At 52.5% G+C, this 14,089-nt stretch overlaps 1 protein-coding gene across 1 annotated transcript in view; it reads right to left on the reverse strand.

The window, feature by feature from the left end:
- The window catches only part of BIN3 (bridging integrator 3), a 31,346-nt gene extending 19,139 nt beyond the window's left edge, over nucleotides 1-12,207 (reverse strand). The window contains exons 1-4 of the mRNA XM_026867509.1: nucleotides 12,149-12,207; nucleotides 10,008-10,281; nucleotides 2,989-3,029; nucleotides 2,308-2,369 (exon numbers count right to left, since the gene is read on the reverse strand). Of these exons, the coding sequence (XP_026723310.1) occupies nucleotides 2,308-2,369; nucleotides 2,989-3,029; nucleotides 10,008-10,281; nucleotides 12,149-12,207 (436 nt within the window). The remainder of the gene's footprint in view (nucleotides 1-2,307; nucleotides 2,370-2,988; nucleotides 3,030-10,007; nucleotides 10,282-12,148) is intronic.
- Between the last annotated feature and the right edge of the window lie 1,882 nt (nucleotides 12,208-14,089).

Consider the following 14,089-nt stretch of genomic DNA (forward strand, 5'->3'; position numbering starts at 1 on the left):
AGAGGAGAGGAGAGGAGAGGAGAGGAGAGGAGAGGAGAGGAGAGGAGAGGGGAGGGGAGGACAAGCGGAGAGCATCACATCACATCAACTGTCCCTCAGGTGGGCTCCAAGGGGGTCTGTACTGCACTTGGCTCACAAAGCGTGCAGGACACGACCCCAAGTAAAAGAAGTGATTTTAGAGAGCCACTGCTTGTTTGAGTCACATTACAAGTAGTGGAGAACAGCCAGGCACGCTCCAGGGAGCAACACCGAGCCACGCTGCTCCAGCGGGCTACCTGCATCTCATTTCAAAAGGAGAGCTCTGCCCTCCAATGAAAGGACATCCTCCTGCTCCTTAACATCCTATTTGGTTTGGAAAGCAGGTGGGGAAGGGGGTTAGTGATCTTTAGCCACAGTACAGGGAGTGCTGCTAACAACCCATTCCCCGCTCCCAGCCGTGCTGCTGCAGCTGGCAGGGCAGCGGCCGAGCCTCGCAGGAACATTTTTGTGCAGATGGAGGAATCGGTCTTGTTCTGAGCTGAGTCTTTTTTGGCAGAAGGTGGAGACTCGAGCCACCAGGTCCAGTTTGCTAGGGAGTGTTTGCAGGCAGTGAATAATCAACCCCCTCGGCGCAGAGGTACAGTGGAAGAAATAAGACACTCAGGAGGACCCGGCAGCGCTGAGACGTTGTCATCGTCGTCAGGAACGGGGGCTGGATGTTGGCTGAGCCAGCACAGCCATCTCCTCCGGGGAACGGGCACTGCCAGGTGAGGAAAGCAGTCCCGGGTGCTTGAGCAGACCTACCTCCTTTTCCTTCACCCATCCCTCACCAGACCACATTCAAAATCTTCCCTTCCACTCATGATTTCATGACTTTAAATGAGAAATCAGATCTTACTGGATCTGGCCAAGGCTCATTTGTGACTCTGCCATGTAGCAGAACGGAAAAAGAAAGTCCTCCCACAGCTCCTCTGGGACTTGAAATGCTCCATATAAACAACGCCCACTGCAAGGGAGGGGAGGGGAATCCTTAACAAGGAAAAACTTACCAAGGATCCCTCACAATGACCAGAGTCCCCAGTAAGGGCAGTTTTCACCCTGGAAAGGCATCCTGGCAGCACCGGTTACTGGTGCCCTTCACAGTGCTCCCCCTGCCCGTGCCAGCGCTGTGCTGGGAAGGGTGGGAGAGCACGGGCAAGAGCCAGCACCCGCCTTTCTGTCTGGCAACACCCGAGCACGCAGACACACACACACGCATACAGGTGAGAGCCTGTAGCATAGGAAGCCCCCGAGTTGCCAGCCCCTCCCGCTGGCAGAGCGCCCTGCGGGGCTGCTTCCCACCCCCCTGCCCCTCCGTGTGCGTGTGTTGGACCAGTCCAGCCCCCACCTGTTTGTGCTGGTGCATCTGCCTTGGCTCCAGCGCCGTGGGGGCCCGGTACAAATAGGGACAACACCAAAGCACACGCTGAGAAAAGCCATCTGTGTTTAAAACAGCTCTTTGCTGCGTGTTTCTGCAGGCTGCCCGGCTCGGTTCGATACCCAGCATCCAGATTCCCCCAGTCCCCTCCGCCAGCTCGCTTCTGTCTCCTCCCAGTCCCAGCCCGGGTTCCAGCCACACGGCGGGTCCCTGCGAGAGAAGCTGGGAAGGGAGCAGGCAGGGGCTGCCGTGCCTCGGGACAGGACCCCTGCGAGGCAGATGTCACCCCGCGCGGGCAGCAGCAGGCAGCTGCGGCGGACCAGGCAGAGATGAGTTGTTTATTGCTTCCTACATCGCCCACTGCCACGAGGTGAAGCCAAAGCGAGCAGCCACTGAGGGAACGAGCTGGGTTTTTCCTCAATGAGACCTGCGGGTCGGGCGTGAGGCACGTGGAGCAATGCCTACGGGGTGCTCTGCGGACCCCCCCCAGCCTCATCCCACCTCCCTTTGGCTTCAGGTGCCCTCGGCTGAAGTAGGTGAGTACGCACTGCTCGACACAATAGGCTCAGCTGGAGACTGCTCCTGCCTGGCTAACGGGAGAACTGGAATAATTACACCTATTTTTCAGTTGCAGAAACTGAGGCAAAGAAAAGAAAGTGACTTGCCCAAGGCCACACAGCAAGCTGCAGCTCAAGAGATAGGGACTAAGCCCATCACATACTTTCTGTTCCCTTGGTTGAGAAACTGCTCGGCAGCCCTCATGCAGATGGCCTTGTAACTAAGCAAACTGAGTGGGACTGAGATCTAGATTTGTTTTCCAGACTTGTCACAGATTACTCATGTGATCTTGAGAAAGTCACTTCATCTCTTTGTGGCCAAGTTCACAGTCTATGTATCCTACAGTCACATACCCAAGTCTGCATCTGTGCTTTTCTTCATATCCTTCTGAAGTTTTTTGGTCTGATCTTCCAATCTGAAAGATGGGAGAACAAGGCAAAGTCTGAATCTTGGAAAGAAACAAACCGAAGTGTATCATACGTGCAACAAATCATTTATGGGCTGAATATGCTGGCTTCTGTTGTGAGTTAAAAATATCCAGGCAAGGCTCTATGAAGTTCAGTGCTGCTCAACCTTTTCGGGTTGTTTTCAGATGGTTTTCAACCTTTTCAAGTTGGTGATCTCTTATTCAAAGTCACATATTTTCTTAAGTCCTCACGCTTACCACAAATGGCAAAGCCAAACGCTTCCAGATGATACGCGTGAGCTTATGTGACACAGTCGGTTATGGTAAAAGCAATATTGGTCGTCAGAGGTGCTGAGCTGTTCGGTGACCCCAGAGTTTTCGGGCAATTTTACACTCTTTACTTTAGAGCTGCCATAATCTGCAAACCTCAACCCCACTGCAAATACTTCTTAGGACACCTCTGAACACCCAGCCACCAGAGGAACTCAGAAGAATTAGAAATTACAGGGCAGTGAGGGATTTGCTGCGAAGAAAGGAACTGGGTAAAATTTCCTGGGAAGATGCAAGAAGAGGGCACAACAGAAAAGTATGCTGCTGTTCCTGTTTTACCAGTGTGGTTGATACTTACTGCTGAAGCTTTCCATATTCCCTTTCAAAGTCTCTCTCCACCTGTGGAAAGAGGAGATGGAAATCAGCTAAGAGGTACTGCAGCAGAGCCTGGCAGCTCCCTGCGCGCGGAAACCTGTCCCCAGGAAACGCCTGTGAGAACCCAGGGAAGGGTAAGCTGCAGCTACCAGGGGAGTTACGCTTCAAAAGTTAATGAAGTCTTGGCTTTTCTTCCTCCAGACTCTCTCAAAGCAAAAGACACTGCCACCAACTGCGTCAGCTCGTTCCAAGGATGTGCTCCAGCACACGAACTGGAATCTGACAGAGTCAATGGGAATTGCCTTAAAAGCAGAGCGATTGCAACTGAGCACACACACTGACACAGGCGCCCCCAGCTCAGCCCGGCACCGGCGGGGGACGAACCCGCTTTCTCTTCCAGAGGCACGATCATCCCAGAAGCTGAGAGGAGCCGCTTCTCCTCCAGCCGCTCTCTGCCAAGGACCCCCGCGGTGGCTCTGCCCAGGGCTGGCTGCCAGACCCCCGCCCAGCCGCGCTCTCCCGCCCCAGCCTCAACAGGATGATTTTTCTCCCCTGAACCCCTCAAGCCGTTGCTGAACCCTCCAATTTCCACATTATTTGCCCCCTCGATAGGCCCCTCAGTCCTGCACTAACTCCCTCCGACGAAACCCTGCCGCTGGAGCAGCGGTCCGAGCGGACTGCGGCACCGAAGGGAGGAGAAACCTGTGCTGGTGAAGAGCACAGAGCTCAAGAACAGCCTTCTCCCGATGCTACATCAATGACTGCTTCCTCCTACTTGCTATCTGGCAGCAAATCTCCAGTGATACAGGATATTTTAAGGAACTTTCCTTCCATGCTGACTGTTTTTAACACACACTTAAACATTCATTCCACACCTCGTCGACCAAATAAGCAAATGGATTTCAATTGACCAGCCAACAGTAAATACATGCGTTTTTGTTGTCATGGGATCAAAACTGGGTTCATTTGTGTTGTCAAGCTACCATGCTATTAAGGAAATGCTAAGTGTTGCAAGCAGCCAGGACTAGAAGGATCCAAAGGTTTGTTCCAAATCTTCATGCTGTCCTCGGGATTTCAAACCCAGGCTTGATGTAACAGCATTATGTGAAACCAGAACGTTTAATAGGGACAGTTGCTGTTCAATCAAAATTGCTATTAAAAGATCGGTATTTTAAGATGGAGCCCAGTAACTCTGGTTTTCCCAAAACCTCCTTCTCTAAATATCTTTTTGGTCTGCACTTTGAGCCGCACTTGAACTCCGCAGCGAGGCGACCAGCCCTGGCTGAAGGCGGGCGGTGCCCGGCGCAGCGAGCGTGCCGAGTTCCAGCCCCGTCCCCAGCGGGGACAGCTGTCCACACCATCAGCTCCCACCATCCGGGGGATGCGTGCTGGCTCTCTCCGCCGATGAAAAACCTCCACCGAGCTCCCAACTCTCTTTCGTGCTGCTAAAAATGGTCGCTGGAGAACAGGCATGGAGCAGTGTGGGGGCAGCTCACACGACTTCTGCCTGGTTCACAGTTCTGCAGAAATCCGCAGCAGCTGGTGCCTGGAGGTCAGGTAACCAGCACATAGTAAAAAATCACCCTCGATTTCTATGGCTGTTCCGGCTGCTAAAATAACCAGGGAGTATTGCACTCTATTTATATGCCTTATGTGTGAATTGTTTTGGTTGCAAACCAGAGAGGGTCGGGCACGACTTAAAAATATGTCCTTTGAAGGCTGGTGATATCCTTCCCCTGGCATGGAGCTCCAGCCCTCTCCACCTCCGGGAGGCTCTTCCTTGTGCCTGCTCAGCCAAGAAACCAGAGGGTTTGGCCATGAAATGAAACTACCTGCAAAGATTCGTGGTATCTGCCCCTTCCCTTTGGCTGTTAGAGTCCCCTCTGCAACGAGCAGGCAAAGGCAGCGTTGCCTGATGGATACGAAGGAAGGCAAGGCTTCCCCACCCTGCCACTCTCCGGGTGATGTGAACCCCCCAAATCTTCCAGAGCTTCCAAACTTCCCCCAAAACACCCAACTCCGTTTGCCTGAGCTCTTGCTACATCCCATTGAGGCGAATCTACAAGGCGGCACTTCAGCTGCCCGGCCTGACTCACATCTCCAGTGCCATCTATGCAGAGACAGCTGCCCAAGGATTGCTCTTATTTTTCACGCCCACAGTAGCAACTGGCTACCAGTCGTCGCAGGCTGGAGGCTGATGTAGCCCTCCCCGTCATCGCTGCTCTCGTGTGCGTCGCAGGAGCCCCGACACACCACAGATCTGCAGGGAGCAGGGCCCCCCGTGCACTAGAGAGAGAAAACTGGCTCTCACGTGCTCCCACCGTGCAGATTTACAGGTGGTAGCCGGCGGATCAGAGGAGCGCAAGGAGGACGAGCTGAGAGCAAGCCAAGTAGATTTTGCAGAGCACACAGTAATTCCCGCTCCCAGTAGCTATCATCAACGGCTACACATACCCAACACTTACAGCAAAAGGCTGTGGACAGGATTATCACGTTAAGAGTAAAGAGAACAAGAAGTACAGGCAAGAAAATTACAATATCCTGAAGGGAAGTTTCCGAAACATTAAAATAATCCCACTTCTCCGCAGCCTCTTTCTGAAAACTCAAAATCAAAACGTGTTTCGGTATTGAATGCTTTTTCTTCTAGGCATATGGGCTAGTTAATGCAAGATTGCTCGTCTCTGGGTTTTTATTTAAATCTACATAAAGAACGACGAGTTCTTAAAAGCATTGAAATAAAACTACATTCTTCTTTTGCACCCAGTTATTTTTGTTTGCAAACACTGGGCCTTCCACCTGTGATAACATCCCTCCTGCTCTAAGGGCAATATCATAATCGACACCACGGTTACAAGGCAACGAAGCAAGACCAAAGCCAGTACTACAAAGAGATGGAAATAAGGGGCTGTGATGAAACCTTCTTATTCCCCTGAGGTTAATTTCTTTCCCTGGAGGAGGAGGACTGGCTGATTTCTACATGTTCCAGTGGTCTCAGCCTCTTCGTGGGTCTTGGGAAAAAGAGGAAAGCATACGCTTCCTCCTCCCTCCTCTCCAAAGTAAAAGAAACCCTTATAATGAGGCCAGAAATTCTGCTCTAACCTGGAACTTCGGCTGAGCTTTTGCCATCCCATCAAGCAAGAGGAGATTCAAGGCAAGTAACGCAGGTGAGTATTTGCTCTGCGTCCCACAGCGGAGCCCTGAGCCGAAGGAACGCTGCAGAGGGCAGGTGGGTGTATCTGGGGCTTCACGGGCTTCAGCCAGCCCTGCAAATCCCCATCTAGCAAGAATACTTTTAAGAAAGACTGCTTAGGTGACACGCTGGAAGGGAAAAGGAACCACCTCCGAGCCGCAGAGATGGCTCCATCCTGCTGAAGATTGAAGGAAGAGAGTGAAAATGAGTAAAATTATTTAACTGGCGTCACTTGATTTCACACAACCATTTCTGCGACATTTACTCCATTATTTTGGGATTTCCAGCTCGCTGGTGGAGCCTGATGGAAAGGCGCTGAGGGGCGGCAGCTGCAGCGGAATCCTCCTGCTCATGGAGCTCCTCCGTCCGACATCCCTGGGGAAGGCAGGGCTGCTGGGATGAGTCAAGGAAGGGAGGCTTGGCAGGAGTGCAGGCCCACAGCTCAGGTCCCCGCTCCCTGCCAAGCTGACTCACCCAAGGTTAGCCAGCGAGGAGGAGGAAGGCGAGCCATCTGAGTCAGCCCAGGACAGAGCGCTGCTGAGGGAGGGAGGGAGGGAGAGAGGGAGGGAAGGAGGGAAGAGGGGGTAAAACCCGGGTGACGTGAAGGGGTTGTGCGCTGGGCTGCCCCATCCCAAGAGCTGGCTGGCTCCCCCGGCCCCGAGCCGGCTCCACGCCCCGCAGGGATGCACAGCCTGCCCTCCTTCCCAGCTACCTGCCGGCTCGGATAACCCCAGCCCCGGTGAAGAGCAGGGTACAACCTCGGGGTGACGCAGATGAACTTCAGCAAGCTGGAGCCACGAGAGAGCTCGGAAGACAAGCTCCGGTTCCAGCGTAACCTCTGCTCGGACCGAAGCTGTCCTGGGGGAGGGAAGAACATCTCTGCCGTAAGAGGCTTCATGGCTGCATCGGATTTGAGCAACAAACATTCTGCCGAGAGATATAATTCTAACAGGTTTAAGTCCTATCACTGGGCATTAGTTTAATTGGGCTGTGTTCCCGTGTCCTCTGCAGCTCCGCTGACAGCAGGTCCTCTCTGCGTATTAGATCCTCCCACCCAGCTCCTGGCCTCCCGGCCAGCCCAGTGACAGATGCTCTTTTCAGGGGAGAGGAGGGGAGAGATTATGCTGTCTGGAATTGGATTTGCCCAGGTTAAGGTGGAAACAAAGCAGAGGCACGTCTGGGGGGTGGGAGATCACTTCAGTTCACCAGCCGCTATTTTCTACGGGGGTTTCCTTCTACCTGAAGAGCTAAACTGTGGCTGACACCATGCCCTTCTTCAAAGGATCAGAAGCGAGTGGGCATAGGAAGCCATGACTAATTCCCTCTGCAGCCTAGGCAAATTGCTTTTCAGTACTACTGCCTGCCTAGGTTTGACACCAGCCCCAGCATCGTTTCATCAAGAAAAAAGGCTCCTTGGCAAGCCAGGCCTCTCTCAACAAAGCGATTCTCCCCTCTTCTGCACTCCAGTTACATGCCTCATGGAGAGCCAAATAAGTTAGATCCTAACAAACGCTGTGTTTTGTGTTTTTTTTTTCTCTCCCTCCCCTCCTCTTTTGCGGTCCAATCTCTGTGAGTGGGAGATCCTCTACCCGCAACCACTTCCCTTCTGATCGGCTTGGGATGCAGCCCTGGAGATGCCACACCTTCCCACTTCCTGCAGCGGGCTCCAGAGCCCAACATCTGGAATATCACAGACCTCGGCTGCTACCGCTGTTCCCAAAAGCCCGCACAGATGGAGCGTCTCAGCCTGCAACTGGGAGGTAAAGTTAGGGGCCTCGAGCTCGCTAAAGCTACAAAGCGGCCCCATCACTTCCACACCACGACACTGAGCGCCTCGCTCCCAGGGGAGATCGGTGGTTTCCTGCCGTTTGTTCTTCTTTGAAGAGCTGCACTTTACACTTACTGTGAGGTTGCAAGGCTTTGGGCTTCCTGTTTTCTGCTTTCCACGTATCTGCTGCCTGGAAAGTATCATCATCGTCAACACACAGCGAGTGGAAGCCATTTAAAAATCAGCATCTGACCCTGAGCTACCAGAGTCGCCGACACAAAAACTTGTTGTTCTTCTTGGGGGAGCTGAGGAAGAGGGGGAAGGAAGGCAGGAAGGAAAGGGAAAAGGCCTGGAAACACTCGTGCTGCTGAATGAACCTCTGCCTGACGGATATTCTGAGCTGTTCTATTTAATACACACACACACACATATATATATATATATATAAAAGCAATGCCTGCCAACTGCCTCAGAACAGCACATACCAGCAGCTCGGGGGAAGGCAAGCTCTCGAAGGTGCAACCGTTCATCTGCATGGAGCCCAAGCTCCTGCCACAGCTCGGGGACGGCTGATTTCAGCAGCAACAGAGCACGGCACAGGGGAGACGAGGTCTCTCAGACAAACCTCTCGCAACAGTAAACGCAGCAGGAGCAGAGGGAAGTCAGCAAGCGCTGACAAGAGAAAAAAATATAGTCAACTTGGATGTGAGAACGGGTGGGATGGAGACATCCAAGAAAGCCGGCCAAGACACCCGGAGCTGCAGAGCAGTTGGTTCTTGCATCAGCCTGGAAGGACACCCGTGTTGGAAACACCAGGGAAGAGGATGAGGGGCAAAATCTGGTGGAGTGAGGCAACGTGAGGGTCTCCTGAAAGCGAAGAGGAATGGCTGTGAAGAGCTGAGGCTGGGGGCCTGCCCTTCCTGGGGGAGTGCTGACAGCAGCACCTTCCGCCGGCGGGTCGCCAGCCCCTGGAGAAAGGGCAGCTGAAGAGATGCAAAAAACAGTGAGGCATTTTATCAGTCCTTGTCTTCATTGCCTGCCTGGCTTAAATTTTGTACTGACAGTTTGGAGCCGTTACAGAAAATTGCTGCTCTATGGCAGGAGACAACTACCAAATCCTTTAAAATAAAACATGACAATCAAGCCATAAAGGGAGTGGCAGAATTAGCCCTCTGCCTCCAGGGGAAAATGTCATGTCCCAAGGAGAAACTGCCCCGTAAACACAAGTGCCCACGCATCCTGAGGAATTAGCCATGATGAGTGTCCCAGAGAGGAAGGATCAGAGATGTTAGTCTGTTCAGGGGATTAGGTCACCAATGCCGTTATAACGACAAGGTCTCCACCGCGCTCGCTGTCAGGGCACTTATTTTAGAGCAGGTATGGAGGTTAGTTTTCAGGGACAGCTACTGTGAGGTCCCACAGCTTTTTTTTGCACGGGACAAAGGCAAAGACCATCTGCTTAAGAAGGGAAAATACCACAGCCAGCTGCAAGCAACAGCACTTGGGATAGGAGTCTCAAATACACGAGAATACAAAATGCTTTTTTAATTTGCTTTTAAAGCAAATGCTGTGCAGCACAAATTAATTCACGCCCGAGCACTAAGCATCTCAGCTTATAAGCCTTTCTTTGGAAACAGTTATATTCAGCGATCTGAACCACTCCTCCTCCTCCATCTGCTCAGAAAGGATGAACAAACAAGCCATTGCTGAAAGAAGGAAGGAAGGAAGGAAGCCCGTTCAGCCATCTCCGAGGAAAACTGTGCCAGACCAAAAGAGCTCTTCCCCTCACCACCCCCCTCCCAAAAAAAAAAAAAAAAAAAAAAAACAAACCAAAATACTCTCCCTGGTTGGGGCTCCCCCTCACTCCTCGCACGAGGAACCAAGCGCTGGTCACACGCGGCAACAGGTTCTGCTCGCTCACATCTCCCTCCCACGCGCGCGCACACGCACACGCTCGCAAAATGGGACGAGTCAAAGTGCCGGCTTGACTCATCAGCCACATGATCAAAGGCTGGATCTAAAAAGGGGGAACTGGTTTACTCACTGTCTTGGGTACAATCTGTTTCTTGGGCTGCCCGATCTTGAACGGTATCCTGGAAAAGAGAGAAGAGGGAATGTGTAAGCGAGCGATGCTGGTCTCAGCCCAGCCCCGCGGGTCTTGTCCTCGGTGATGGGTTTTGGGGTGAGCCCGGCTTGTCCCGGGACAGCTGAACCCCTTTCTGTGAAGCGTGTTCCCCCTCCGAGAGCTGGTGTCTCCCCCAAGGGCAGCATCTCCATCTCCAGCTGCAGAACGCCCCTTTCCCCACCCTCCCGCCGTCCTGGTAAGGCAAAGCAAAGCAATAGATGCTCCAGGCGTTCCGGCTGAAGAACATGCTATGTTTAAAAACAAACCTGAAGGGGAGGGAGGGAAAAAAAAAAACAAACAACCACCCAACCTGTAAATATTTAGAAAGAAGATATTAAAAAAAGTAACAACCCAAGTGTCTGGAGCTGTGAGCTGCTTCAAAGGATTTCTCTGATACAACAGCTGTAGGAGCAGCTCACCTGCCAGCAGAACAGCCTTCATTCTTAAAATCTTTAATATGGTTGCTAGTAAAATCTGGGTTACCTGAATGATTTTCCCCACGTGAGCTAGCTCAAAGGTGAACAGTACTCAAAATAAATTACACAACATATGTGAGGGTGGCTGGGTCAGATGGTTACAGCCAGGCAGCCGTCCTGAAAATAATTGGATTTCTTTCACCTATCAGTATAATAAAAACCCAGGAATTCAACTGCTGGTTTCAATCTATGTAATTAAGTAAAAGAGGTGCTGCTTGGGTAAGGCATCTCATCCAAAATCTCCCGGTTTCTGCACTGTACTGCTTTAAGTACATCTGCATCTGCCTGGGCTTGTGCAAAGCACCTGACACTGTCCCACACGACACCCTTGTCCCTAAACTGGGGAGAGGTGGGTCTGGCGGATGGGCCACTCGGTGGGTAAGGAACTGGCTGGGTGGTCGCACTCAGGGAGTTGTGGTCAGCGGCTCCGTGTCCGAGTGGAGAGCGGTGACAAGTGACATCCTCAGGGGTTGGGACCGGCGCGGTGTCACATCTCTGCTGGGGACATGGACAGTGGGATCGAGGCACCCTCAGCAGGTTCACTGACAACACCGAGCTGTGTGGGGCGGGGACACGCCGGAGGGAAGGATCCATCCAGAGGGACCCGGACAGGCTGGAGAGGGGGGACGTGCCAACCTCACGGAGCTCAACAAGGCCAAGGGCAAGGACCTGCACGTGGGTCAGGGCAATCCCCAGCACAAATCCAGGCTGGGCGAGGAGTGGGTTGAGAGCAGCCCTGGAGCCAGTCTGGAGGAGGCCACAAAGAGGCTCAGGGGGCTGGAGCACCCCCCTGTGAGGACAGGCTGAGAGAGTTGGGGGGTTCAGCTGGAGAAGAGAAGGCTCCGGGGAGACCTTAGAGCGGCCCCCCAGGGCTGAAAGGGGCTGCGGGAAAGGGGGGGACGACACACTCTTGATCAGGGGTGTAGGGGTAGGACGAGGGGTAATGGGTTTAAACTGACAGAGCAGAGATTTAGATCAGATCTAAGGCAGAAATTCTCCCCTGTGAGGGGGTGAGGCCCTGGCACAGGGTGCCCAGAGCAGCTGTGGCTGCCCCCTCCCCAGTAGGGTTCAAGGCCAGGTTGGACGGGGCTTTGGGCAACCTGGGCTGGTGGAAGGTGTCCCTGCCCGGGGCAGGGGGGTGGGAACTAGACGGTTTGTAAGGACCCTTCCAACCCAATTCAGTCAGTGATTCTATGAACTAAAAAGAAAAAAATTGGTCTGATAATGAAATACAAGTATCTTTTCCCAGAGACGCCTCACCTAGGGCATGCCTGCAGCTCAGTGGCATCAGCATCCCATCCCAAATCCACACCAGGCACCTCTTGGGAAGGTTCCCGAGTTCCCTCTTGGACCAGTCTAAATTCTCACAATGCTACACAAAGTTTAAGCTAATAATGTGCATTTTAGGCCTCTGGCTTGGCTCCGAGCTGGCTCTTCTCCCCACTGGGCAGCAAACGCGTGGCAGGTTCTCCGTTTGCTTCTCATCACCTTTACTTACAAGCTTCCCTGCACCAGTGCTGCTCTAACACTGCTCCATCGGGCAACTGGAACCCCAGAAAACATTTTTATTAGCGCAACACTAACCCAGCCACAAGCAACGCCATGAGACGGGAGAAAGTATTTGCGATGAAGCAACACGCCATCCATGCGGACGAAGCAAAACCAAGATTATCCATCAGCCTGATCCCTCCCGGCCTCCCTTTTGCCCATCTTTGCCGCTGTTTTCGAACCAACGGTGTAATTAGCCACCAGTAATAAACCGGGGCTGCAACCCGTACGTACCTCCTGAGCGGCTCAGGGAGCACAAGCCAACCTGAGTCACCGGGTTTAAATTTAAATTTTTCTGGAGAACTTCCTGTTTATGGTTCTCCGCTCGGTCCAATATAATTTTAGGTTGTTAACCCTTTCCAGCTCCTGTGGCAGGCCTGGCAGCCGTGAATCACACTTCTTTTATAAACAAACACTCGTCTGGTGTATAATTACCCTGTCAATAACTGGGTGTGTGGTGCCTTACAGGAAGAAAAAGAAAAAAAAATAAGGATTTTTTCTTTGTGTTTTCCTACATTGGTCAAATATAAACTAAAATGAGGCACCTCCCTTGCTCTTGCAGGCACAAGCTGTCCCATCTGCAGGCAGGTGCCGTCACTCGATGTTTTTGGAAGTGATGGCATCGACCTATCTCGGGGGAAGGAGGAGAAAAAGATGTGGGCTTTACCCAGAGGAGTGAGTTACCCCCAGAAAAATGAGCTTGCATGATGAGCCATGGTGGCTGCTGGGCCATCTCCAGGAGACAAGCACGGGGTTCAGGCCGGGGCTAGGCTGGTTCCTAGCGGGGAAGCACAATTAAAAAGGTGATTAACGCAATACCTGCACACAGCCTTCCCCTCTCCCTTGTTGGGCCAACCCTGCTGACGGGGGTTATTTAGAGAAGCAAACCCCACTGTCGCTGTCTGATGGCAAACTGGGTTAAATCAAGGCAATTTTGGTAATAAAAGAAGGATGTGGAGAACAGGCAGGGCAAAGCCATGGATCGCCCTCGGCCGGGGGCCACCAAGCTGGCAGCGCAGGCAGCAGCTGAGGGGGAGGCAGTGGGGAGCACAGGGGGTCCCATCCTGTCCCCCGTCTCCACTGCAGAGGGGAAGGAAAAAAAAAAATAAAATCCCAGGCACTTTCTTCTAGAACAAAAGAAAGTCACTAGAGCACTTCACAACACTGTAAATACAGTTTGAAGCAGTAAATATCTCTATTAGCATCGTGATGCCAGTTGGCTAATTATGTCTGTCTCGGTAAAACCTCTAAAAAATAACCCCGTGCAAGTAATGTCTATTCACCAATTATTTACTTTTTTTTTGGTTGCTGTTTTACAATTTGAGATAATCTTTCTGGCTTCTGAATCTTTGTCTTTTAATATAGTTCTGGGGCGGGGGGGGGGCGAAATATGTATAAGCAGGAACAAAAGCAGTAAGGAAGGAAAGATGAGAGGTACGGATCTTATCTGAGCAGATACATCCCGCACCTTGAAAGGTGACGCCGAGCTGCTGCTGGCACCGAGGAATTTTGTCCCTCCGTGAGCCGATGTCCCCGCTCACAAAACAGGGGGGGACAACGTGCGCCTGCCACAGCAACGTTCCAACCGTTTGCTTAAAAATTAAGAACCATCGGGTGGTTTGTTTTGTTTAGAAAATGTACCATGGGCATAAAGCAAAGGGGTTGGGGAGCGATGGGGCGGGATCCGAGTGCTGCGGATCGCCGGCGTGGCACGGTTATCACCGTTACCTGAAAAGCTGAGCACGGGGTCCGTACACACCGGAGGAAAACCAGAATCGGTGCATTTTTTTCTGCTCTCTCATTTCTGCTGAGCGAGAGAAAGCTGGGGTTGTGTTTGGGGTGTGAAATCCCTTGAAATCCTGTTCCTGAAGAGCGCGAGCGCGCTGAGTCACAGCCGGAGCGTTCCCACCCCGGTCCCCCCCCACACACACACCGTGGGGTTGGGGGGAGCACCCCGGCCCCTGACCTGCCACCCGC

This window comes from Athene cunicularia, unplaced genomic scaffold (genome assembly GCF_003259725.1).
Source record: "Athene cunicularia isolate RWA unplaced genomic scaffold, athCun1 SCF_61, whole genome shotgun sequence".
Taxonomy (NCBI): Eukaryota; Metazoa; Chordata; class Aves; order Strigiformes; family Strigidae; genus Athene; species Athene cunicularia.